Raw genomic sequence first — 26,178 nt, 5'->3', positions numbered from 1 at the left:
TTGTATATTTAATTGAATTGCAGGAACAATACGGTAAAGGGAAATGAAAGCGGACGAGAAGTAAAGCTTGCCGCTGGTTGAGAGGCAAGCCCACACTATCCGCAATACGCGCGTGTTGCTCTACCCGTATGGCGTAGTGCGTGTTGGATATGCTCTATCCCGTCTACCACTACATGGGCTTCCAAGGTTGCCAAGACGAACATCATGACCTCCCAGGACTCGGACGTGAAAGCTCTGCGGGATGAGGTAAGGCAGCTCAAGGCAGCCCTCCCTACCTCCACCCCTGCTCTACCCCCCGCTCCACTATCCCCATCTTCTTCATCCACCTCGTCCGACCAACCTCCTCAGAAAAAGAGGAGGCCTGATGAGAGCCCAATCCAACCTATAGACCTGGACGCCAAATTTCGGGACCTCGCCCAAAACCTGGAAGCCAAGTTCACAGACCGCATTACTGCGCAGGTCACTGCTCAGTGCCAGACTACGATTGAAGCTACCATTACCGGTATACTGGATAGGGTCATATCTAGCATCATGGCCAAGGTTGAGGAGCGTTTAGCTAATCTTATGCCTGGACACTCAGCGGCCTCTCCTCCCGCAGTCCCACCTTCTGCACTCCTCCTTCGCCCCGCCACCCTTCAACATGGCTCCTCCGAGGCACCAAAATTCCTTACAAACTATTCAATGGAATTGCAGGGGCTTTCGGCGAAAGCGCGACCCTCTGCAGCAGATCATCGCCAATTCATTGTCCCCACCGGACATTATCGCTATCCAGGATGCCAACGTTTGCAGGCAACTGCCAGGATACGCCGTTATCCCCTCTGACTCCACTGATCTTTCTCGGGTGGTTACATACGTCTGTAACACCTTGCGTTACGCGGAGCACTACGTTACCTCCCCTATTGCTCACACCTTCATCGAAATTTTACCCCACACCCCTGCACAATCTCCCCTGTTCACGCTTAACTGCTATCTTCTACCACGACAGCCGATTAACCTACTTGCTCCACTCCTCAAATCCGTAACCCAAATGGCCGGATCAAACCCCCTACAGGTTGCCGGTGACTTTAACTGCGCTCACGTGCACTGGGGCTATCGACGCACCAACCACAGAGGCACAGTTTTATACAATAATGCGCTATTACTTCACCTGACCATCGTTAATGATTTTAGCCTACCTACGCGGGTTGGTAACAGTGTTACTGCCGATACTAGCCCAGACCTCACGCTTGGTAGAAACTTGGCTCACCTACAGTGGGAAAGAACGCAAGCCACACTAGGCAGCGACCACCACCTGATTCGCATAGCGGTGAACTATCGCCGACCTCAGCGCAAATTTACCGCTAGGCACACTAATTGGGATCAGCTTCGTAAACTTAGGCAAGCGCAGCCAGCACAGGGCCCCTTCGACTTAGACACCTGGACTACTCAGTTACAGAAAGACATTCGCCAACATACCCAAACGCTCGATACTACCCCAGACACCCCCGTTATCGACAGTAAGCTCGCCCACCTTCTTGAAGCTCAAGAGAACATAACGCGAAGGTGGAGAACTCAAAAGCACAACAGAAAACTAAAACTCAAACTCACCCAGCTTCAATCCCAAATAGAACACCATAGTGCCACTCTTTGCAAAGCTAACTGGGCTCAGGTTTGTGACGGCCTCCGTGGCAAAGTCTCCCCAACCCGCGCTTGGAACCTGTTACGCCACATGCTCGATCCCACGCAATCTAAAACTCAGACGCGTCTTAGCATTCGCCGCCTCACTCAGAACCATCGGCAGGACACCGACACCTTCCTCGCGCAGGTGAAATGCACCTATACCACTCCAGGTCCTCCTTGCAAACATCCCGAGTACACGGGCTCACCCTAACCACAGCTTGACGCTCCTATTACAGAATCTGAATTTCGCGCAGCCCTATTGAAATTGCGCACTACCACACCCGGGGAAGATCAAATTACGAATGCTGCTCCGAAATCTTGATGATGTCTCCATATCTCACTTCGCTACCTACTTTAACGAGTGCTGGGAGGCGGGTACCCTCCCTGCCTCCTGGAAGCATGGAAAAATTATGTTTATCCCAAAACCCCACAAGCCCATCACCCCCGAGAACATCCGCCCCATTTCTCTTACATCTTGTCTCGGCAAGACCTTTGAGCACATAATCCTTGCCCAACTGACAACGTACATGGAAGAAAATCACCTTTTCCTCCACAGTATGGTGGGCTTTCGTGCGCATCTATCTGCGCAGGATGCCCTACTTCAAATTACGCACGATGTGCTTGATGATACTAAAACCATCTTACTAAAGCCACCCTGGCGGTTGACCTCATTAAGGCATTTGACAGAATTTGACACGCTGCCATCTTACGGGAACTGCAGGAACTACAGGTAGGCCCTAAGACCTACAACTACGTTCGTGCCTTCCTCTTTGGCCGCACTGCCTCCTTGCACATTGATCAGCTCAGCACACCCTCTTATACACCCGGTGAATTTGGAACCCCGCAACGCGCGGTCCTCTCCCCCCTTCTGTTTAACATTGCTCTCATCCCCTTAGCCCAGAAGCTCAATCTCATCCCACACCTAAAACATATTCTGTACGTTGATGATATTACCACATGGACCACTCATGGCTCAGACGGGGAAATTGAGGAAACTCTACAATTAGCAGTCGACACGATCTCCGCTCACGTATCATCTATCGGACTCGAGTGTTCCCCCTCTAAGTCCGCGCTCCTCCTAATTAGACCAAAATCTGCCGCTAACTAACCCATCCAAATCACTTTACAAGGATCCCCTATCCCCATCACTCCCACCCTGCGCATCCTTGGCCTCTACCTGCAGGATTCCCGACGCAATGACCATACCCTTAAAACACTCAAGGCCTCCACGCAATCAGTGTTGCAGCTTCTACGCCGCGTATCTTCCCTGCACAAGGGTTTAGACGAAGCAGACAACATGAAAGTTGTACATGCTTTTGCGCTTAGCCGCATTCTGTACACCACTCCATATCTCAAGCTGAACTGCACGGAAGCCGAGCGCGTGAACGCCATGATCCGCCTTGCAACTAAGGCAGCCCTCAACCTACCTCGCAGTACTAGCACAGCCAAACTCCTTGCACTAGGCATGCATAACACGCTTCCTGAACTAGTTGAGGCGCACCTTCAGACGCAGTATTCAAGACTTGCCGCGAGCGCCACTGGCCGCCATATCCTCACCTCCCTTCGCATCAACATACCCGCTAGTCAGTCAACCCTTATGGCCATTCCTCGACACATTCATACACCCCTTGTAGTGAAACCCCTTCCTCGAAACGTCCATCCCCAGTATCACATCTCTCGCCGCGTAGCTCGCGCAAATGCCCTCCACAAGTATTACGGACAAGTCGAGAAAGCCATCTGGGTAGACGCTGCATGTACAACGCATGAAGCTGTAGCAGTTGCTTGCAACCCAACCTTACCCCGACCCCTAACTCACCATCTTCCCTCGGGCTCTACAGCTGAGGAAGCAGAGGAGACCGCCATCGCCTTAGCCCTTGCCCTTTCGGATGCTGAATACATCTTTAGCGATTCAAAGACTGCTTTGTCCAACTTAACCAGAGGCAGAATTCACAACCCTGCCTGGAACTTGTTGAACATCTCCACCCAGAATTTACCACGCAGGGTAGAGCTCCGGTGGGTGCCGGCTCACTCTGGGAACCCCGGAAACGAGGCTGCCGATAAATTGGCTCGAGGTTTAATTTGCCGAGCTCAGGACAGCCTCGATCCGGGTTTTTCGAGGGAGCGGGTGCACAGCTTTGCGGAGCTCACGCAAATACCCCGTTTGGACCGTCGGACTTACCCTCCTCCCCACCCGTCCCTGACGCATTCCCAACAGATCCTCTGGAGACGCCTCCAGACCAGCTCTCTCATCCCCTCAGCTGCTATCCCACTTCTGTGGCATCTTCCCTACATGCTCCCTAGGGGGAGACCCTCACGCCACACTCTCCCACATCCTTTTTCGCTGCCCTGCCGATCCTCCCCCGCAGGGGCAGCCCGCCATCTCAAGCTGGGAGGACTGGGAGGTCCTGCTCTCGTCTACGGACCCGACATCGCAGCTTACTGCGGTGGCTCGGGCTGCCGACGTCATGAACAAAAGGAGCATGAACGTCTCGACGTAGTGCGGGACCGTGCGGTGGTCCAGGGACCCAGAGGAGTTTAAACTCACTTGCTATAAATAATGTTTTTCTGTCTGTCTGGGTATGCTCTAGCGATGTAGTTGAGACGAAATGGTTTCCTCGCTGACCCCGGGCTCCAGAGTGTTTAGTTGGTGTGTCTATGTGTTGTTATACATCACGGGGAAGTTTGAGCGTATAGCGCGCTACGTTCCTCGCACTTGCGTGCTTCTATGAAGCTCTGCACTTGTCCTGCGACTGCGCACTTTGTTGCACGTGCTACAAGAGCGCGTGCGCACGCGAGCGTCACGGTATACGCACCCTCCGGTGCACCCAGAACTTGTGAGTCCGGCACGCGGCCAGCGCGACGAACAAGACGACGGGCAGCCAGCACTCTTGCAAGGGCACGTCGAACGCCGAGCACCAGGCGGAGACGCAGAAAAGCACCAGCTGCAGCAGGTACGCAGCCAGGTCGAGGCGCGCCGACGTGTCCACCGCCAGGAACGTCGCCGTCGGGCTGCGCGCGTACTGCGCGGTGTGGACCACGGGGTCGGGTTAGGGTCGCGACAGACTGACGGGGCTTCTGAGTCTTGTAAGCTGTACGCTATACAGCGGCGCAGACAAGAATGATTTTTTTTTCAACGGGAGCTCGCACTTCCCTGGGAGGTCAGGAGGGTGTTGTCGTGCGTTGTTTTGTGCCAGGTATCTTGTTACACACAAATATGGGGTGGCAGAGAGGAAGAGAGGGAGGGAGGGATGCCTGATGTGGGCGTCACTCCCCCCTCCCCCCCTCCTTCCGGCTACGCACCCTAATCACGCAACTTAAGTTTAGAGAGCTAACGGGGGGGCTATAGGATATTGGTGTCGAAAGTAAAATGAATAAATTTAAGTGTGCAGGCTATGTAAATTCGTAGAGCAGATTAGTGAAAGTTCACTAGTAACAGAATGGGGGAGGGGGCGCCAAGGCTACAGAAGCAGAGTCGACGACGGCAGAGAATAACTGGTGCCCAAAACATGACGTATTTCCTGCTTACTGCAATTGATTTTGGCGCACCAAGCCAGTGAAAGGTATCGCTGCGAAGAACGAGGTCGCGGGTGCGATTCCGGCCTGCGGCGGCCACACTACGATTGAGACAAAATGTAAGAACCCCGTATACTTAGATTTAGATGGACGCTAAAAACCCCAGGTGGTCAAAATTAATCCCGTGTCCCACACTACGGCATACCCCGTAATCACTGTGGTTTTCATATGTGGGTTTGGCACCTAAAACCCGAGAATTTATTACTTTTCTTCAGCCAGCAAAATCTTCGAGATTGTTTTATCTTACTCTTACTGGGGCATGGATACTAGGAAGTTTGCAAGCGTAAGTTGGGGTTGGGGTCAGCCGACACAGGGAAATTTGAGGTGCTGTAGGAGAGGCGTTCGTCTTCAATTGAGTGGATACTGAAATACGTTGACGGTGGCAGTGCTCACGGTGATAATGCGTCTGCGCTACAGGAGAGGCCAGTTCAGAGGCGTGTGGTGTTCATACTAATTTCGACTTGTAGTTTTATCCAGTGTATGCACTGAAATCTCGCTGTAGATGGCCGTGCTTGTATTCTGGTGCATTCGAGAAGCTTCAGCCACAGCGACCAGTAATTGAACCTTAGAGTTCGTGCCTGGCACCACGACCACACCGCACGTAGCACTGCGATGGGCTGCCGGCAAAAAAGAAAGGAAGAGAGAGAGAGAGAGAGAGAGAGAGAGAGAGAGAGAGAGAGAGAGAGAGAGAAGGCGCGTAATTGCCCCGAGGGCTTGACAACATGGCGACCAATATGGCGGGAACTCGTATCCAAATGCATGGGAACGGAGGAATCGTTTTTCTCGGCAACAAGTGGACCGATTCTGATGAGATCTGTTGCATTTAAAAGAAGTTATAATGTGTGAACCGTAGAAGGTGTGTTTCCAATTTACGCCAGCAAGCTTTATATGGAATGTCTATATAAAATAAACGTAGCAAATTCAACTTTACAACTTTGTAGGCAGTGAAAAATGATGTGAATTCGGTAGACTCCGCTTATTAATGCATTTAGAGCAGACAAACTTGATTTACAATACACAGCCTTTAAATATGCCACCAATTTATGGGCAAGTCTCCTGCGAAACTATCGTAAGCATTGTGAAAATTTGAGGTCAAGCTGTAAATTCATCCACCACATTTGTCCGTTTAAGATGCTTGCTTCTGCAGGTGTAATTTACACAACCGCGATACTTGTGGTTGTTGCGGAGTTACGAATTTGTAAGCTTCGTGCTTCCATTTCCTTAAACTTACCAATTGTCGGCAATCTTAGTAAAGAATTAGATGACCTAAGTCAAAATTCAGTTTTTTTTTTACAGTTAATAGAATCTATCTTTCTCTCTCAAGTGCAATAAATTTCGTTCATACAGGCGAAGCCAGCTGTCTCACGAAAGCATTTCTGTGTTTCACATGCATTTTAACTAGAAAATCTGACAGTAAAATCTTAATTGGAACGCGAATGTCTTATTGCACGCGCGCGTATGCTACTTCATTAGTACTCTCCAATAACGAATGGCGAAACAAGGAAATAAAGCGGCATGAACCGTCACAATGTACACCCGTTCGCTTCGTCATCATTCCATAGCCAAACAATGCTCGTCGAGTGTCGTCAAACTCGATTTTTTTCCACAAATCAAAGACCCCGAACGGAATAACTCTCAAAACGAAGCCGTCTCAGATACACGGAACCCGCAAATGTTTTCCCACGGAACTGTTCATGACTGCAGCCTCACTGACTTCTTTTGTTGACTACCTCTGGCTGGCTATTTTGACTTCTTCTAACCCGACAATCCTGCACGGATCACCACCGGAGCCCACTTGTGCTCAGAGTGAAGCTCGTTTGTCGCCGTATACACGGCCATTCTGTCGTCTGTTGAGGTGCGGCTAAAGTGGCCGGTCCACGACTTCCGCGTACGCGGCGGACGCGCTCGGGGGCGACTGACCATGGCGATAAGCTCGACCGAGTGCAGTAGCACGATGCACCCTTGCACCGCCACCGAGGCGGTGGTGAAGAGGGGCGACGGGTGCTCCAGGTCGGCCACCAGAATGCCGGCGAGCAGCGCGGCTAGCGAGAGCGCCGCGAGCGCGTTGAAGAGGATGCATGTCTGGGAGCGCCGGAGCCGGTTGGTGACCACCTGACCGGGCGACAGGAGCTCGCTGCCCCAACCGCTCGTCGACCACGAGCTGTTTTCGCTCGACTCGGGAAGCGCCGACAGGACCTTGTTTTTCTGCGGGGGAGCGCAACGAAAAAAGCGGGAGCAGTGTATACATATTATGCGCATGCATCGAAGTTATACGGTGTACGCTGGTGTAGCTTCAGGGACCTTCAATTTCAACAGTTGCGAAAGTCTCCGAAAAACCAGGGATGCTGTTTCGGGCACTTGCAAATTCCACCATATTGATAATTTTTCGGATTCCTCCGTTTTCTATTTTTCTTTCGACACAATCGGAGATAGGGTGCGTTTGTATTTTTTTTTTAGTCGACTGGAGCTGACAAGATGGTAAACTTGACAATTTGTCGGACTTTGTCAGTGTTCCGAGTAGTATCGTACGCCTTGGGGCAGAGTGATTGGCGATCAGCATCGCAGGGGTCTGCTGACTGTCACGTCACATATCGAAGCAAAACTATCGAGCACAACAGCCAAGCAAGGTCTCAGGACGCACTGTAAGTGAAGTCAATTGAGAAAGCTACACCTTGGCTACGTTCACAGTTTACACACTTTGACGCGTATCTTGGTCCCACTGCGATAACAATCATCAATCGTGCGCGCGTTTCCTTTCGTTAACGCTGCGCATCGGATACTTCCAGGTTACGAAAGGCGTGCACGTTACCTGCGTGACACAGCATTTTTTCAGGCTCGCATAGCGAGGACAGAACTTTTAAAGGGACACTAAAGCGAAACAATAAATCAGTTTAGACTAATGAAGCATTGTTTGAGAACCCTGCAGGCAGTCATTAAAAAGAAAGTTTGATTATTCGATGAGAAAATGAAGGTCCATGTATCAGTATTTGAATTTCGCGCCGAAACCCCAGCGCCGGTACGTCAGCGTGACGTCAGGGACTCCGAAGTATGTTTTCGCATTTGGGCCGCGTTGGCTGAATAAAGGTTCCCGAAACTTGTCACGTTTAATATTTGGTTCCTTTAGAACGCAACGTAGTCAATCTGTACCGCTATATATAGTTAGTAGGCCCTAGAAGATGCCATCAAAATCCAAGATGTCACAGACCCCAGGTGCGGGAACTTAAGTATAGGCGTCGCCACCCGTATTTCGTTCTTGCGCTTTTTCTGGCTTACCAAACGTCTCGTCGTTGTAAGATTGGTGTTTCTGGTGTTGTAGAACGGTAATTTACTGATGCATAAGAAATCATTTTTCACTTTAGAGTCTTTTTAAGAAAGGACATGTGAGCAAGACAAATGACGTTCATCTTTGTGGGACGAAGTTGTACACCCTAAAGGGTGTAGATTGTTCTTAGAATGTACAGCAAATTCAGTAACCAGCTTTCTTCAGTCAGATTAACATCAAGTACATTTTCGCAGGCGATGGGTGACGAGTTTCCATCTGTCGCTCACAGCTGGCACATTCGTCAGATATATCCTAAAAAAAAAAAAAAATGAACCCGACCGTGCTCGGAACTTGAAGCGAACTTTCGGAACGGGTATGATCCAAAATCTTTGTGTAGAGTATTTCCTCATAACGCTACTTGAAGGCGTAAGAATAATGGCCTTTAGCGGAGAAAATGAAGGCTAAAACTGGACTTTCGCTCGAGGGCAACAGGTATACCCGCAGTTTCTTTTAGAGTTTAGCACAATTCACTGTGGCTGACAGCACAGTTCTAATTCCATAGCTGTGTGGATTACTCGAAGAGGCGGAAATTGCCTACCAGTTCAATGAAAATGAATGTACCACAATAGGCAAAGCTTCACTAATCTATTTTAACAAATTACGGAAGGCCACACATTCCAATTCAGCAATCGTAGCGGATTAGTTCGCGAGGTATATCCACTTGGAACGAATTGTGACAACGGCGCCACTTTCGAAATATATACCGCGTCAAACTTGCACCAAAATGCGCTGCTGTTCCACATGCTTTTTTTTTTTCACGAAGCACCTTTTCTATGCATCCTGCGAGGAAACTTAACAGGAGCGCCGATGCACTTCGCCGCCCACCTTGGAAACGCATATCTCGAAACTAGTTACAAACTGCTCGGCTACAATTAGTAAATTGCAATGTGCCGGAAGTAATTAGCTAAAGTTAATTAACGTTCTTCTAGTGTTAATATGCATTCAGATAATTTTTTGTGCAATTAAGGCCCGCCTTTTTGAGTAATCCAGCTCAAGGAGTAGACTTACAAAATCTTCTACAGGCAATTTTGAAAAACTTTTACAATACTGATTAAGAACCTATACAGAGCAAATAGTGGACTGTCTATGAACGGTCTCACGCATTAAAACTGCTACTTTCGCTGCTAATGTTTTGTCCACGTTTCGCCTCCGTCTGCAAACTTTTGATATTCGGCCCCCGAGGTCTCTCACATTTCGAATGGGAACCGATTTAATGGGAAGGTGCGCGCTCTGGAAGGCAGCGCGACAAAACCGCGGACAAAGATGAGAGAGCGGGCGACTTACGAAGGCGAACATCCAGTTTGGCAAATACAATAGCTTCTTCATCGTCTCCAAGTCGAGGAACCTGCGTGAAAAGGTACGAGAGCGTGCACTAAATTATACGGCTGACCAACAGGTACACAAAAGTCACTCTTTAGTAAACGGTTCACGTAACATTGCGGACTGCCTAAACGTATTCATGGAAGAATGAATCTATAGGATAACAGCGACTCTCAGTTTAACTGGTGTCCCGTTTAGATCCTACGAGTTTTAATAATAACCGCACGACAATTCAGGCAGAACTCATCGCGCGATGAATGTCGACGCTGATGCGATTAGCACTGACACAGCGTAGCGACGCACCGTGTTGCAAACGCCCGAAGCGCGTCATACATGAGGCGCGTGCTGTAACTGGGCTCCTCTCTCGCGCTGGGCACGCTGCGCCATCTAGTGCCGCCGCCACTAAGTTCTCGCGAGGCGCATATCTGAATATATATTTAGGCAAGGTTGGCAGTGCATAAAAGACAAGTTTGACTACGGCGAGCTGCGCGTACCTTCTAAATAATTTCTTTTGGAGTTGAAGAGCGACACACACCCAGTGGCACCCACCTGGCGACCCAACTTGGCGTGAAAGAAATTATAAAAAAAAAACCGGGAAGTGGGTGAAATTCCCCAATGAATGCTAATCGCATTAAAACAGGTGACATGAAGCCAAACGGAACTGTCGGCACATCACGCAACACATGTAGCTCCTTGGTTGAAAGTGCTGCCGGAGCACTACGAAGTAGCATTCATGTTGAAACGGACGTTCGCGTAGTTTCGGCTGCGAATGGTTGGCACGAGTTCTGGCACATTTGCGCCGCAAGGACTCTACGGCGAAGGGACCATCATCATAATGTGCCGGATGATGTGAAGAAGGCTTTTCTTTTGTTTTCCTTCAAGAAGTGAAAAGGAGGCAAAACGGAAAGTTCGAGCCCTCTTCGCAAGTAACAATCCGAGACGAGATAGCATTTCACACGAAGACGGAGGCTTGAAGTCATTATCAGTGGTAGAACAAGGAATGTCACCGAGGCCAATGTTTCGACAGGCTTGCCTTCGGCAAGGCAGCAATTTACGTGTAACAAGTTTGACAGGACAGCAGTTTCACACGTAGCAGGTTTAAACCATAAATTCCGGCCACCAAGATCCGGCCAGGAAATGTTATGGAGGCGACAACTCATTTGACCACAGAATGACCAGTTGTCCTGCTCCTCGCGTTCAAATCTGAAGTTCCATGGAGCAGGTTTTTCAAGGGTAGAATTGAAGCACCTCGCAAGCACCAACACATAAAGTTTGTATTTTTTTTCGACAGTCGCAGCTTGAACGTTCATTAGGTGGCTTCTGGTATTTGCAATTGGTACACATTTATGTTACATTTATGATTAATAAACGTGCCTTTGTGTATGTGCACGCGCGTATGATAACAGCTTTACGTATATGCACGCGGCTTCATGACTAAACTTGAACAAAGACACTCCCTCACCAGAACAGGATTTGGCCTCCCTGGCACAGTATTCGGCCACAACCTCCCTAATAAAATGATCTCCTCAATGAAATGGCCCTCAGTCCCCAGTGGCTGCGCAGCACCTGACCAAGGCGGCGGTCGCACTTGCAACGCAGCAGAGGGTGCTAAGAATATCTGGGTCCGGACAGGCCGCCAATGGAAACTGACCCTCGCAACGTTTAACACCCGAACCCTCTCGAGTGAGGCAAGCTTAGCAGGGCTCTTCGAAGAACTATCAGACATTGGTTGGGATATTATCGGCCTTAGTGAGATTAGAAGACCTGGTGAGGCTTACACATTGCTGAATAACGGCCATGTCTTCTGCTATAGAGGTCTCCCGGATAAGAAGCAATACGGGGTAGGATTCCTAATCCATAAGGACATAGCGGGCAACATTGACGAATTCTACAGCATCAACGAGAGGGTAGCAGTAGTTGAAATCAAACTCAATAAAAGGTATAGATTAAAGGCAGTACAAACCTAAGCTCCAACGTCCGGTCACGACGATGAGGAAGTAGATTAGTTTTATGAAGATGTTGAATTAGCGATGAGAAAAGTGCAAACGCGGTATACAGTAGTAATGGGGGACTTCAATGCAAAAATGGGGAAAATGCAGGCGGGTGAACAGGCAATTGGCAATTATGGTGTCGATTCTAGAAACGCTAGGGGTGAGATGCTGGTAGAATTCGCAGAAAGGAATAAGCTGAGAATAATGAACACTTTTTTCAGGAAACGTACAAACAGAAAATGGGACCTGGAAAAGCCCTAATGGTGAAACAAGAAATGAAATTGATTTCATACTTTCTGCCGATCCCAGCATAGTGCAGGATGTTGAAGTAATAGGTAGGGTAAAATGTAGTGATCATGGATTAGTGAGGGCCAGGATCCACCTCAATTTAAACAGAGAAAGAGTAAAATTGATCAAGAAAAAACAGGTGAACTTAGAAGCAGTAAGGGTAAAAGCAGACAAATTTAGGCTGGTACTTGCAAACAAATATGCAGCCTTAGAACAGAGAGATGATGATGATTACATAGAGGTAATAAATGAAACCGTAATGAGGCTGGCTTCAGAGGCAGCAGTTGAAGTGGGAGGCAAGGCACCAAGACAACCAGTATGCAAGCTCTCCCAAGTAACAAAGGACCTAATAAAGAAACGACAAAGAATGAGAGTGTCCAACTCAAGAGATAGATAGAATTCGTGGAACTGTCAAACTGATCAACGAGGCGAAAATAAGTGATATTCAAAACTATAACATGAGAAAGACTGAAGAAGCCCTAAAAATGGATGCAGCCTGAAATCAGTGAGAAGGAAACTTGGCATAGGACAAACCAAGATGTATGTACTAAAATGTAAGCAGGGTAATATCAGAAATCTCGAAGATATAGTAAAAGCAGCGGAAGAATTCTATACTGAGCTTTGCAGTACCCAGACGACTCAGGAGCGCTCTATTCAAAACAATAATGAACAGTATACAGAAACACCTCCTATATCTAGAGATGAGGTCGGAAAGGCCTTGCAAGGCATGAAACGGGGAAAAGCGGCGGGAGAGGATGGAATACCAGTCGATTTAATCAAAGATGGAGGAGACATAATGCTAGGAAAACTGGCGGCTCTCTATACGAAGTGTCTATCGACTGCAAGGGTCCCAGAAAAAGTATAATCCACAAAAAGGGCGACGTTAAAGAACTAAAAAATTATAGGCCCATTAGCGTACTCCCAGTATTATATAAAATATTTACCAAAATAATCTCGAATTATATAAGGACAACACTGGAACTTAGTCAACCAAGGGAGCAGGCTGGCTTCAGGAAAGGTTACTCTACAATGGATCACATCCATGTCATTAACCAGGTTATCGAGAAATCCATAGAGTACAATAAACCTCTCTGTATGGCTTTCATAGATTACGAAAAATCATTTGATTCAGTAGAGATACCAGTAGTCATAGAGGCATTGCGTAATCAAGGAGTACAGATCGCTTAAGTAAATACCCTAGAAAATAGCTACAGAGATTCCACAGCTATTTTAATTCTACACAAGAAAACTAGAAAGATACACATAAAGAAAGGGGTTAGACTAGAAAACACAATCTCTCCAGTGCTATTCACTGCGTGCTTAGAAGAAGTATTCAAGCCATTAAACTTGGAAGGCTTAGGAGTAAAGATCGACGGTGAATACCTCAGCAACCTTCGGTTTGCCGATGACATTGTTTTATTCAGCAACAATGCAGACGAGTTACAACAAATGATTGAGGACCTCAACAGGGGGAGTGTAAGAGTGGGACTGAAGATTAATATGCAGAAGACAAAGATAATGATAAATAACCTGGGCAAGGGAAGAAGAGTTAAAGATGGCAAGTCAGCCTCTAGAGTCTGTGGAGGAGTGCGTTTACCTATGTCAACTAATCACAGGGAACCCGGAATATGAGAAGGAAATTCACAGAATAAAATTGGGTTGGATCGCATACGGCAGACATCGTGAGCTCGTGAATGGGAGCTTACCGTTATCATTGAAAAGGAAAGTATACAATCAGTGCATTTTACCGGTGCTGACATGCGGCGCAGAGACTTTGAGGCTGACAAAGAAGCTTGAGAATAAGTTAAGAGGAAGCTTTAGCTCGGGCGCGTCTATCTAAATAGATGTAAAAGGAGAATTCGTTTTTCTCGGGAACCACTGCACCAAACTTGACGACGTTTATTGCATTTAAAAGAGAAACTTAAAATCTAGTGACTGTTTGTCTCGAAATATTGAATTAGACCGTCAATTTGTTATTAAAGATTGGCAAAAATAGAAAATTTTAAGAAAACGAAACTATTGAGTTTACAACTCTGTAACTCAACCATGAAAAACGATGCCATAATTCTGTGAATTGCATCTAATAGTACATATAAAGCGGACAAAATTGAAATGTTACACATGAACCTCGAAAAATTTGGTAATATCGAAATACAGCTTTTGCAGAACCCTTGTACACAACGCAACAACTTCACGTAAGATATAAATTGACATATCGGATTTGTTTGCTTTGAATGTTCTAATATATACCATTTACAGAACCGCGATATCTATTTTTGATGCAGAGCTATTAAGTTGTAAACTTCGTGCTTCTATATTTTATAAACTTTGGAATTTTTGAAAATCATCGTAATAAAATTCAGAGCCTAAATCGAAACTCCGCTTCCAACAGTCACTAGAATTTAACTTTCTCTCTCAAATGCAACAAATTTCATGAAAATCGGACCAGGATCGAGTTATTTCAGGAAAGCGTTTTTGCGTTTTACATGTATTTGAATAAGCCGCGTCGGAGTTGGGCCCGGGCTAAAGCTTCCTCTTAAGGACCGCGCAAAGAGCGATGGAACGAAGAATGCTAGGCAGAACTTTAAGAGACAGAAAGAGAGCAAATGATTACATTGTTGCGCCAAAAAAGGAAAATAAAGACTTGGGAAGGAAGAGTACGAAATGACAGATTCGAAACGACTCTTCCTTCCCAAGTCTGTATTTTTCTTTTTTGGCGCAACAATGTATTCATTAGATCCGCAACCAACTCGCCCAGCAACAAGTTCTACTCAGAAAGAGAGCAGTTTGGATCAGAGAGCTAACGGGCATAGACGATATTCTAATAGACATTAAGAGAAAAAATGGTGCTGGGCAGGTCATGTAATGCACAGACTTGATAACCGCTGAACCATTAAGGTAACAGAATGGGTACCAAGAGAAGGGAAGCGCAGTAGACTAGATGGAGTGACGAAATTAGGAAATTTGCAGGTGCTATTTGGAATCGGTTGGCGCAGGACAGGGGTAATTGGAGATCGCAGGGAGAGGCCTTCGTCCTGCAGTGGACATGAATAGGCTGATGATGATGGTGATGATGATGATGACGTGGCTTCACACTTTCGTTGCATAGTAACCGCAATGATGAATAAGAGTAACTTATTTCTTCAAATGGGAATGCAGTTAATTACTTTCGCGTGCCATTATTCAACACTGCGATTTCTAGCTTTCAGGTGGTAATTTCACGCGAACATTTTTTCAACTTTGTAATTAAATCTCCGACATAGACATTTTGAATCCAACAGACATTTCATGCAAGATTCTACGAGCCTAACGCTCTAGAAGGTTCAACACCAACTTTGTTAAATGACTGCGCCCATGTTCACTCTAAATAGGCGTGAAGCTTTAAAGAGGTATACAGTTTCAGATTTTTATTCTTAGCCGGCACCCTTTGCCCTAAGTAATGCTAAAATGGCGTCTCAAATAATGCGAGGCCTTGAGCTCACGTCTATGGTAGTGAAATTGGGAGGGCCGGATCTCATGTCACAGCTTGCATTAACATGAATATTGGCACCTTGTTAAGGTCACGTTGCAACAGCAAGTTTTGAAAACGACGATGCCCACTTTCAGACATAACAATATATAACTAAATGATCGAACGCCGTAAACCTGTCACGATTATTTATGGTAAATAGCATCGGCTTACCTATAAAAAATTGAATAGAGGTACGCTTTCAAATGTTTCGGGTTTAGTGAGGAGTATAGTGTGCTGAGACGTCTGCGTTTCAAAGGTTGCAGACAACCAGTGATTTCATTAAGAAGTGCGTCACTTATTGCAAGTAATTGCAATGTCATGCCGCTAGCGTGGTCTGCCATAAAGTAGGGCTGCTATAACGTAAAGCTATTCCAAACTGTTTCTTCTACGTTGCTGTAGTCAGCCCTTCACGATTGGTCAAAAAGCTTTCGGGCTACTTACTACCGCTTCCCTTGTCTGTCATGCGACGTTACGAAAGTCGCCACAACTTCCCATGTGATATGCAGTGTACACACGGATTATTCACGATTAGAACGGAAAAAAAATTATTTCAGATTCCGCACCTTTTTCGCCTCTAGCCTTCAGCTGCTGGTCAAAGGTCAGAGGTTTTCGGGGTGAGCTCCCTTCGCCTTTCTGTCACGCGATGTCAAAAAATTGAGAAAACTCGCCACGTCAAAGTGCCGTGTAGGCATTACTATGCCGAAAAAAAAACCAGTCCGAAATGTATAAAGATACAGACTTGCCATCTTCAACTCTTGTTCCCTTGCCAGGTTATTTATCATCTTTGTCTTCTGCATATTAATCTTCAGTCCCACTCTTACACTCCCCCTGTTAAGGTCCTATAGATCGCTCTGGCACTGGCTACTTGGAGCTGTCGTGGTGAAGGATTTATTCGCGCATAGAAAAATTACCTGGGGTAATGTTGTCGAGCTCTTTCGGTACGTACAAGACATCGCTCTGCCAACCCTTCTTCGCTGAGTTTCCATTTTAGCGGCACTTTTAACGCTCCGTTGCACGCCACCGCCATTTTCGACCAGCCACCGCAAGCTAAGCAATGGGAAGCGGGCCAATCGCAGACGCTTGCACCACCCTCCTCATATAGTTTACTTTCACTGCGCTAGCTGACTCCCCTTGGCTCCACCGAGGCCCTCTCCACTTCGGTGTGTTCCTCGCCTCTTGTCAGCCAATTAGATAAGGAAAAACCTCTCAAGGCTAGGCAATGTTATTTTCTCTGAAAAAAAAACTTGACCTGCTACAAACGGTGGAGCGTTTGATTGAGCTGCTCAAACAACGCTGCGGGTCACCGCCCGATGCTTGCGCCGGCTGTTACGCGAATTTGACGTCAGGAGATTGGAATGAAAAACAGATTAGAACAGTTTTACGTTACAGGGCCCCAAGCTTCCGTTCACACGGCCATGTTATATGGCGAACATGCTATGTCTATGCTACAATACGAGATCAACGTTGACGAGACCTGCAGCAGAGCACGTGCGGTCCCACGAACTTTCCACGCGCGTCCTACGGTTGCCTGCATATCTATCCTTCACGATGGAGGCGGGAAACCAATATGTGCACTGGTTTGTCCGCATTATGAAAAAAGGAAATGTCTACATTGGTTATGTATCGATAGATAGAGATACGCACCTTTGACGGTCTTAGACTTCTGTCCATACAAGAGAAATCATTAACTGCACCAAATGAAGAACTGAGCAGCGGCTCTTACGCGGCCGCCTATGACGGCCTTCTATGAGAGGTGTGCACATTTACAAGCAGGCCACACTCAGGTGAACGAGGCGGGGCTGTAGAACGCTTATGTGGGCAGGAAGCAATCCAAGTACATGTCCTCGCACCTTTCTTTAAACGATGTTAATTTCAACCCGCGGCCGGTTTACTATATTCCCGTCGAACTCAAGTGCTTAAATCTGCGTCGCCTGTTACAGCTTGTCTCATCTGAGTAACTGGTTCCATGTAATTGGCTTCTGAAGGAAGTAATTGAATTACAGTGCGCGTTACCGAGGTGAACGAAGAAATCATTAAACTACAAAACTACCAAAATATTATTGATTACAAGTGGTTAATTACATGTAATCAGTTACGTACAAGTCTGGGGCATACGTACGACTCGTCCTTGACTTTCGTCTGTAAGGCGGTGAGAATCTTCGCGTAGGTCTCCGGGTGGATCATGCCGTTCTCAAACTGCCTCCGCAAGGACACCTGCCGGACGAAGTATTAGCATGCGGAAACGATAAGCCACGCAACGGGCCACGCCTGAAGCGCCCTGGCAAAGTAACAAGCCGTTCACTCATAGTAGGAGACGCGTTCAGCAAATTGTACTGTATTGCACTGAATAACCTTGCCTCCCTACAAAGTCTTCCTTTTTAGGTGCAAGCAACCTAGTGGGATCTCCTACAGAAAAGTGACGAGACGTCACATCTTAGTTTGTACAGGGTCCCTGCCATATTTCGCTTAAGGTGTTCGAAAAAAAAAAAAAAGATTTTGCGCTCACGCTGCACTGCTCTTGCTAAAATTTTGCAGAAAGATCGCATTTTGGAGTCTACGTCGTTCGGTGCAACACATGGCACAGTTCACTGACTGGTTTTTAAGAAAAAGTGCAAGTTTGCTTTCGTTTATGGGGATGCGAGTCGATGTTGTGACAGCGCAAGGATAAACTTGTGTCGTCGCATGCCGGTAGCTACAGAAAGCAGCCGTTCAGGGAGGGTTGCCGCGTGTTGCCCGCTCCTCTGGAACACGCAGCAGCCGTCCCTGAAACGCTGCTTTCTGCAGCTGCCGGCTGGTGGCAAAACAAGTTTTATGCCTGCTAATGCTTGCGCTGTCGCGGCATCGGCTCGCCCATCTCCATAAACGAAGGCAAATTTACGTTGCTTTATTAAAAACCAGGCGAATCACAGTGGCGGGTGTTGCACTGAACGACGTAGACTCCAAAATGCGATCATTCTCCGAAATTTGAGCAAGAACAGTGCAGCGGTGAGCGCAACATCTTTTTTTCCGAACACGTTAAGCGAAATATGCAGGAACCCTGTACAAGTTCAGAAGTTGTAGTAGACGACAACAAGCCACGTCGCCGGGCATCACTGCGTCTGCACAGGTTTGCTAATTGCATACACTAGCTGCACTGGCTCCACTACGCTCAGTGTGGCCACGTGCTCTCGTGTTCGCGCGTGAGTGGTGGACAAGCCCCTACATGCATATCCCCCCCCCCCCACCCCCACCCCAAAAAATGTTGTTTTTATTTGGGTTCCCGCGGTTCATAAGCATTTGTCCTCAACTGCATGAATACGAAATTTGGAGGTGGCTTTCTTTAGGCACAGATAAGTAGTAAGTAGAGCTTTGTGCGTTCTTGTAAAACATTAGTCGCCCCAACTTCCACCTCGATTTGCTCCGACCAGTCGTCGGCGCAATGTTAGCTTCCGCGGCGACATTCTACTCCTTAGCATTCTACTCCTCTGTGGCATTAGGTCCGATTCCTGGCCGCGGCGGTCATGAACTCCGAAGTCGGTGCAATGCAAGGACGCCCGCGTGCGTCGTTTTACGTTCGAGTCAAGGTAGACCCAACAGTCTAAACTGAGGCGGATCTTATCCACGCTATACGGCGTCCCTCAGATTCATAACTGCGCTCCTCCACCGGATCGTTGACACAAGACTCGACGCGACTAGTATACAACGCATGTGCTCCAACGGCTAGCGCCGAGCGTAAAACAAGTAGAAAACAAACCGAGGCAGTCACGAACGTGACGTTGGTGGCTCGCTGTCACATGTAGACACCGCCGAATTCTCAGGGAGGGTGAAATTTGCAGTAACTCGAAGCCTGTACTATTTGCGAGCAATATTCGCAATTATTTGGTGTCACTATCACCCAGTGACGCTTGGGTACGCAAAACACGACATACGTAGCGTAACCATGGCAACAACAAACCCGGTGGGGTCGCAAACGTCGCGGGACCGTGTCATATGCCGCATATCGCTCTTTATAGCCATCACCGAGGAAAACACTGACCAGAGAGCGCACAAGTGCTTCGCACAATCACAGAATACGTTTTAAAGCGAAGCTCTGTTTGGCTCTTCCTACCGATGGTGGCCCCAGCAGTGTATCTCAGTGGGTCTACAGGGAAACTCTCTCCTGGCCTTGACGTTGATCCTCTGATCGTTTTCTGCATATCGCTTGTCCGAAAATTGGCTCATGAGCGCTAATACTGACGAAAAAAAAAGGTACGTCAGAGCGATAGCGCTTTAAGATTGCCATCGCACGCAAAAAACACACCGAAAGTGGGTCCAGGTAGTTTCGTTTTCAAATTGAACATCTACGCCAAACATTGATCGCTGGCGTTCCTAAGACTACTTTTTTGGTAATTCAGAGTTGAAAGATGAAGTTAACAGTGAGCACCCGTTCATTAACTTCTCTTCTGAGCATGTGGTCGTCGTGTGCTTTGTAGGAAAGAGGACCTCGCTTAGACAGTGCAGCCGCTTCAAGCCCCGACATGCGCACCGCGGTTATGGAGCTTCAAGCACTGACCGACTGTAGCGTGCGGATGTTCCTGTTGACCTCCATGTAGGCCTTGATGGCGGTGCCGCGGCCGGGTACGACGCAGATGGACGAGCCCTGTGGGAGCACACAGGTAATTCAGTTCAGCTCATTGTGATCTTCATTTATACATATACAAGTACAAATCGGTTTTCGGGTCAACGTAAGCGCAAAGCACTTGTTCGCTGACCCACCAGTGCAGTGAAGGCACACGACAGTTTAAAAACGACTACTCTATGGACATTTCAAATACTGAATAGCCCCTTAATGCAATACTGCAATACTAACTGCAATACTAATAATATGCAATACTGGTTTCCATTAAGGAGTAACAAAACGAGAAAGAAAGATTGATATTGCAGCAAAAGCACCGTCAGAAAACGCAGATATTCGTAAGTATACAAGAAAATACAAATATCGCCTTCAGTCACACTTTTTCCCATCGCTCCGATGCACCTGTGCTTTGCGCGAAGCCTAAATTGTATGCTGTCGTGCATGATGCGAAGTTGATTAACGGAATTGTACTAAAATGCCTCCACGGTGCTTATTTTGACAGAAAGCTGTAAATGAAGAACAATATGTGTACTCTGGGTGACCTAGAAGAGAAAATCGCGCTACAGCGTGCGTGGAGTGAAATGAAACTTATTTCACTCCGAAAAAGCGAAATTTTTGAAAACCTCGCTGGGTCTCGTGAACGTGGGTGCTGCGGTCTTGCTGTTGTCTTGCCAATAGGTTAACCGATCACAGCGGAGTACACGCGCCGTGCCTGCCGCTGGGTTTCTTGCACCACCACCAGATGGCGCTCGCCTCCGCGCATCCGCGACAGTGGCGGCGCCGGCCATGCGGGGCAAAAAAAGACTGACAGCAACCAGAAAGCTCGCCCTCGCGCATCAACTGCTGCACGGTAAGGAGGAAATAAACGCTTCTTGCATATAGAGATTCGAATTGCGCTACGTACGTATGCGCGTGCTGCCTCAGAAACCATGATGCGTTCAAGGTGTCCGTCGTACTTGCTAGAAATCAGCCACTCCGCTTAACAAAAGGCTCCATACAATTTGTCTGCGCCCGCGCTTGTGTGTGGGTGTGTGCGCGTGCGTGCGTGCGTGCGTGTGTGTGTGTGCGTGTGTGTGTGCGTGTGCGTGTGCGTGTGTGCGTGTGTGTGTGTGTGTGTGTGTGTGTGTGTGTGTGTGTGTGTGTGTGTGTTCGCGTGTTGAGACACTCGATGAACTCACAAAGCTTCGCTGTATATAGATTTCAAATCGTTGGTTCTGCTGCTTATTTTTCTTGCCCAGTTTCGGTATTGAGTGCGACGTTCCTGACTAAATGTATTCGGGCAACGCCGAAAGGCAGGCGGCAAGCGTCATTTTGTTGGTTTAGAGCAGCAACGCAGGGACGGAGTGGAAGAAGGTTGACCTGTTTCTAGGCTAAACCCCATGAGAGCGATTTTGTGGCCGACGACGACGAGCGATGGCTTAGAGCGACAAAACGGGCCGTCACTTGAACAGATCGCTCGGTCTTGTCGCTCGATCGCTCTGTTCAAGAAATCTAGAATCCGTCGCTCGTCGCCCGGAAGTGCTATGAGCGAGTAGCCAATACTGGGAAGCCGGAACGGTATGTACATCACTCAAATACTACCGATTGTCGGACGGAAGGAGGAAGCGATTGAATTTTTATACGTGCAAGGATAAGAACCTACTGCAAGACCCTTAGAAATATTTTATGCTGCTTTTTACAGTAAAATACATAAACTCAAGTTAATAAAGCACGCGTCACGCTAGCTTCGGCGCGTATTTACTGCCCTCATACTAGCAACACCGGGGTGACGTCACTTAAAATCGTCGCTCACATGGGGTACGACTAGTATGCGACGAGCGAACGCGACAGCCATCTCCATCACATCGCTTGTCGCTGTCGCGCGCAAGATCGCTCGCATGGGGCGTACACTTCTCTCTTTTGAAAGCAGGGTTAGAGGACATAGCGATGTGACATCTCCGGATGCACTGGTGTCACACACGGGATGAAAAGCAAATGAAATGATTCACATGTAACGAGAGCGGTCTAAAAAAAAAGCCATAGGTGGCTTCAGATGAAGCCCGCTTCCACTTTTCTGCCTGGTGTCTCTCTTGCTGAAACAGTTACCACAAAATATTTTTATTTTCTTTGATTATATTTATGCTCGATGTGGTTTTTCACTTCTAGATCAAGAACAATTTTTTTGGTGTACTTATATGAGCCGTCATTAAAGGGTTAAGCACCTAACTACAAGGCGGCCTTTTCGCGATGTAGATATTCATTAATGTTCACGTTCGTGCACTCACTTGTCGGTCTGTGAATTCGTCCTTGAACATGACCTTGGTCATCCGGTTGAGCCTGCTGGACATATTTCGCTGCGTCTTTCTTTTCGCTGGTTTTAATGGTTCCTGCGAACGCAATACCCATTGTGGTTTGGGAGTTTCGCGAACAATGGACGTATACAACGTTGGCGAGGTGTTTAAAAAAAAAAGGAGATAAACGCAAACAACTGTCGAAAGCCCCATGTTGTTTTATACACGGTTATAATCCAATACCAAGAGACACTCTAGGCTATGAACTATCACAAAATTATAACCTCGTAGGTTAGGCGGCCCAGTCCAGTCGTATATCTAGGAGCCGGTTCACATCGCCGAGCTGCGCTACCCTAATCGCTCATGGAGGCTCGCAAAATATCAAGTTCTCTGCGAAACGTCGCTTCTCTGAGTGACTTATCAAACTATTGCCCAATGCCACTGACATGCGTCCGTTGCATTGTTGTTCTCGACAAGCGTCTCACGTGCAAATTATCAGCATTCGCATTGCTTACCCAATCCTTGCTGAACGCGGCCATCCTCATCGCCTCTTCCGCCGCAGTACTGGGATCGTCTATTTCAGTGCAATCTTTTCGTGTCGCAACTCAGTTGTAATGTTGAGAACATGAGCAGAGCATGAGCTGTGGGCACACATGACTTTGCAAAAGCAGAGGCACGTTCCGTGGTGGGATGAGGCGTTCGTACAGTAATCTTCTTTTACGCAAGTTTCACTGGGTAACTAAAACATTTTTGCAACGATATGTTCCACTTAGTGGAACCTGTGTGGAACAACATTAAGATGGGTAATGTAGTAGCAGAGGCAAGCAGCTCCACCTGAAGCCGAGCCGACGCCCTCAGGGACTTTCATTCAACATACACTGCCACTCAGTAAGTGGAACATTTCTTCGAATATGTCCCACTTACATAGAGGAGCCCACGATGAACGAATAGTTAAAAAGTCTGTACCGCCACCCTGGTCCGAGCTGCACGCTGCCGGCTAAGAGTGCGTGCCGTCATTTTCACGTGGCGCCTTCGGTCGCGACGCTTGTACGAGCCCGTCTGCATAATTCTCACCGCAGAGACTTGCAGAAACACGCACCACAGTAAGCGACGACGACGAGAAAAATCTGGAGCTGTGCCAGACGTGATTGCCACTGCGCATGTCCCAACCACCCACCTGCGCGGACTCACTCACGTCGACCGCGGCGGCGCCGATATGAACACCGGACGCAGGACGGACGTACACAACACAGTCCACGGGGTATAGGTTTACACCACCACGCGCTAAGGTTGACGGTACGGCAGAGAGGGGGCAATAATTTTTTTTACACCATGGTCCCAACAAACGTATGCTAATAGTGAGGGGAAGAGCGTGCATTCCCATGCTCTCTCCTCTTCGTCCTCTCGCTTCTCTTTTTCCTCGGTGGCTTTCTCTACTTGTGCCCCCGTTGCGCGGCCGACTGCTGTCTCTTGCACACATCACAGTGACCACGTGGTTGGGCCATGCTGATTCATGTTGTGTCGTGCAGATCGCCCAACTTAAGCAGTATTGGGTTCAGTTAATCACGGCGGGAGACAGAAAAAAAAAGGCCACGTAGAAACCTATAATGCGGATTGCGTCCCTTCTACCGCGAAATAATTCACGTCTCAGTCGCGGTGGCCACGTTCGAAAGAGCGCGGAAGAAAGAAAAACTCGGTTATCGTACTTTCGGTGCAAGTTAAAAAAACCCCGGGTGGTCCATATTAATCCCGAAGCCCGTCCCACAACGGTGTTCTTCATAAACCACTGTGCAGCTTAGGAAAGTTAAACCCGTAACATAATTTTCATTCAATTTTACCCGCCTCCGATCTAGAGCGAGACACTTATGGTGTTAGTGGCCGTAAACTACTAGCAGGTACTTCATCCTTGCCAAACGCGCACCTCTTTCCGCCCCGTACGCTGCGACAATTAAACGTGTAAAGCCGCATTTCAGACGCAGTGTATATCGAAAAGCCTGCGGGCTAACATTAATTTCAACAATCTAAGTAAGCTTAGGCAAAGGCCGCTTATGCCGTCGCGTCATTGCATGTCTGAAGGAAGATCACGCTGCACTAGGCCGCGCGCGCGCGTACATGCGACTCGGCCTTCTCCAGCCGGTATCCGAGCGACAGCGAGTCGGCCAGGTAGATGTGCTCCTCGATCCACTTCCAGTCGGCGCCGCTGAAGTTGCGCTGGGAACGCTGGCGCTCTCGAGACTTGGCCGCCGCGCCCCAGATGGACTTCATGGAGCGCCGCACTCGCGCCGACTCGGGGGCGTCCAGCTGAAGCATACCTGCAGTTTCGCATTTGCAACGTGTTCTATGTAGTACGCTGTAAGCGTAAACTTGGGTGGGTGAGGTGAGGGAACAAACGCGAGTTAATGACATCTTAGTTGAAATCAAGAAAAAGAAATGGGCATGGGCAGGACATGTAATGAGGAGGGAAGATAACCGATGGTCATTAAGGGTTACGGACTGGATCCCAAGGGAAGGGAAGCGTAGCAGGGGGCGGCAGAAAGTTAGGTGGGCGGATGAGATTAAGAAGTTTGCAGGCATGGCATGGCCACAATTAGTACATGACCGGGGTTGTTGGAGAAGTATGGGAGAGGCCTTTGCCCTGCAGTGGGCGTAACCAGGCTGATGATGATGATGATGAAGCGTAAACTTAACAACGTCATCCATCGGACTTACTAGTGCGAGACGCGAACTTTTATTTTCGGAATCTGGGCATAATGCAGCTTATAGGCAACTTGCCCGTGACGACACGGACGCAGCTTCTCACTCTGCTGGTCCACCAACATGGCGGCTAGGATGACCTTGGTTAAAACACGCTGGCGGGCTAGTTGGTTAGAATCCATGGTATCCATGTATAAGCGCTGTTGTCTGTGTATCTTTTTCTTCCTATACGTCCTCGTACAGTCGCGCTTATACACGCTACCATGGATAGGATGACGTCAGCGCAAGCAGTCTATACACGAGTCGCGTGGAAGACTACCGGCTAAAACTAACGTCGAATGATGCACAGAATAATGCACACTCTGTCTACGCACTGCACATGCATTTAATCCAGATTCTGAACAATTGATCTAGCTACGCTTGATTCTTCATCGCTCTCGCTATCGATGTCGCCGCCATCGTCACCAGAGCTTACTGTATCATCGGTAACCTGCTAAAGATGGTCGTTTTTGGTGTAGCTATACTGTTAGATATTCCAGCAATTTAAACCTTTGCCGACGTTATCAACTGATACGGAACCCCGCTGCATTGAAAACCTGGTGAAATTGTCTTCGAAAGTTTGACCACTTAATAAGCTGAATGCAAGTCTTACACGAGAGAGCGGGTCTTACACGAGTCAGTACGGTGATGATCACACAGTTAACAGTATCCTCCGGCGTTGGAAAGACGTCACCGTAAAAAAAGATATTGTCTTCCTCCAATCGCCGTGAAAAAAAATGCATTTTCTCATTTCAAAAGCGCCGTATGTTGCTGCCCCAGTAGAGACTTCGCAGCATGACAGCTCTGACATCTGCTATTCTCCGTTCCTCTTGGCACTCTTGTGTTGTGCCTTGCCCTACTGAGCTCTATGGGTGATTGGTAGTGTGTTGTCAACTCTTCCGGTGGAGGAATTATGC

At 47.9% G+C, this 26,178-nt stretch overlaps 1 protein-coding gene across 1 annotated transcript in view; it reads right to left on the bottom strand.

Annotated features, from left to right (window-relative positions):
* The window catches only part of LOC142588796 (sperm-specific sodium:proton exchanger-like), a 62,732-nt gene that overhangs the window by 27,362 nt on the left and 9,192 nt on the right, over window positions 1-26,178 (bottom strand). The window contains exons 5-11 of the mRNA XM_075700616.1: window positions 24,641-24,840; window positions 22,523-22,624; window positions 20,196-20,282; window positions 17,784-17,878; window positions 9,839-9,899; window positions 7,153-7,437; window positions 4,473-4,679 (exon numbers count right to left, since the gene is read on the bottom strand). Of these exons, the coding sequence (XP_075556731.1) occupies window positions 4,473-4,679; window positions 7,153-7,437; window positions 9,839-9,899; window positions 17,784-17,878; window positions 20,196-20,282; window positions 22,523-22,624; window positions 24,641-24,840 (1,037 nt within the window). The remainder of the gene's footprint in view (window positions 1-4,472; window positions 4,680-7,152; window positions 7,438-9,838; window positions 9,900-17,783; window positions 17,879-20,195; window positions 20,283-22,522; window positions 22,625-24,640; window positions 24,841-26,178) is intronic.

Source organism: Dermacentor variabilis, chromosome 7 (genome assembly GCF_050947875.1).
Source record: "Dermacentor variabilis isolate Ectoservices chromosome 7, ASM5094787v1, whole genome shotgun sequence".
Lineage (NCBI taxonomy): Eukaryota > Metazoa > Arthropoda > Arachnida > Ixodida > Ixodidae > Dermacentor > Dermacentor variabilis.
Note: the sequence above shows the minus strand (reverse complement) of the source record. Positions and strands in the feature narration are given on the sequence as shown.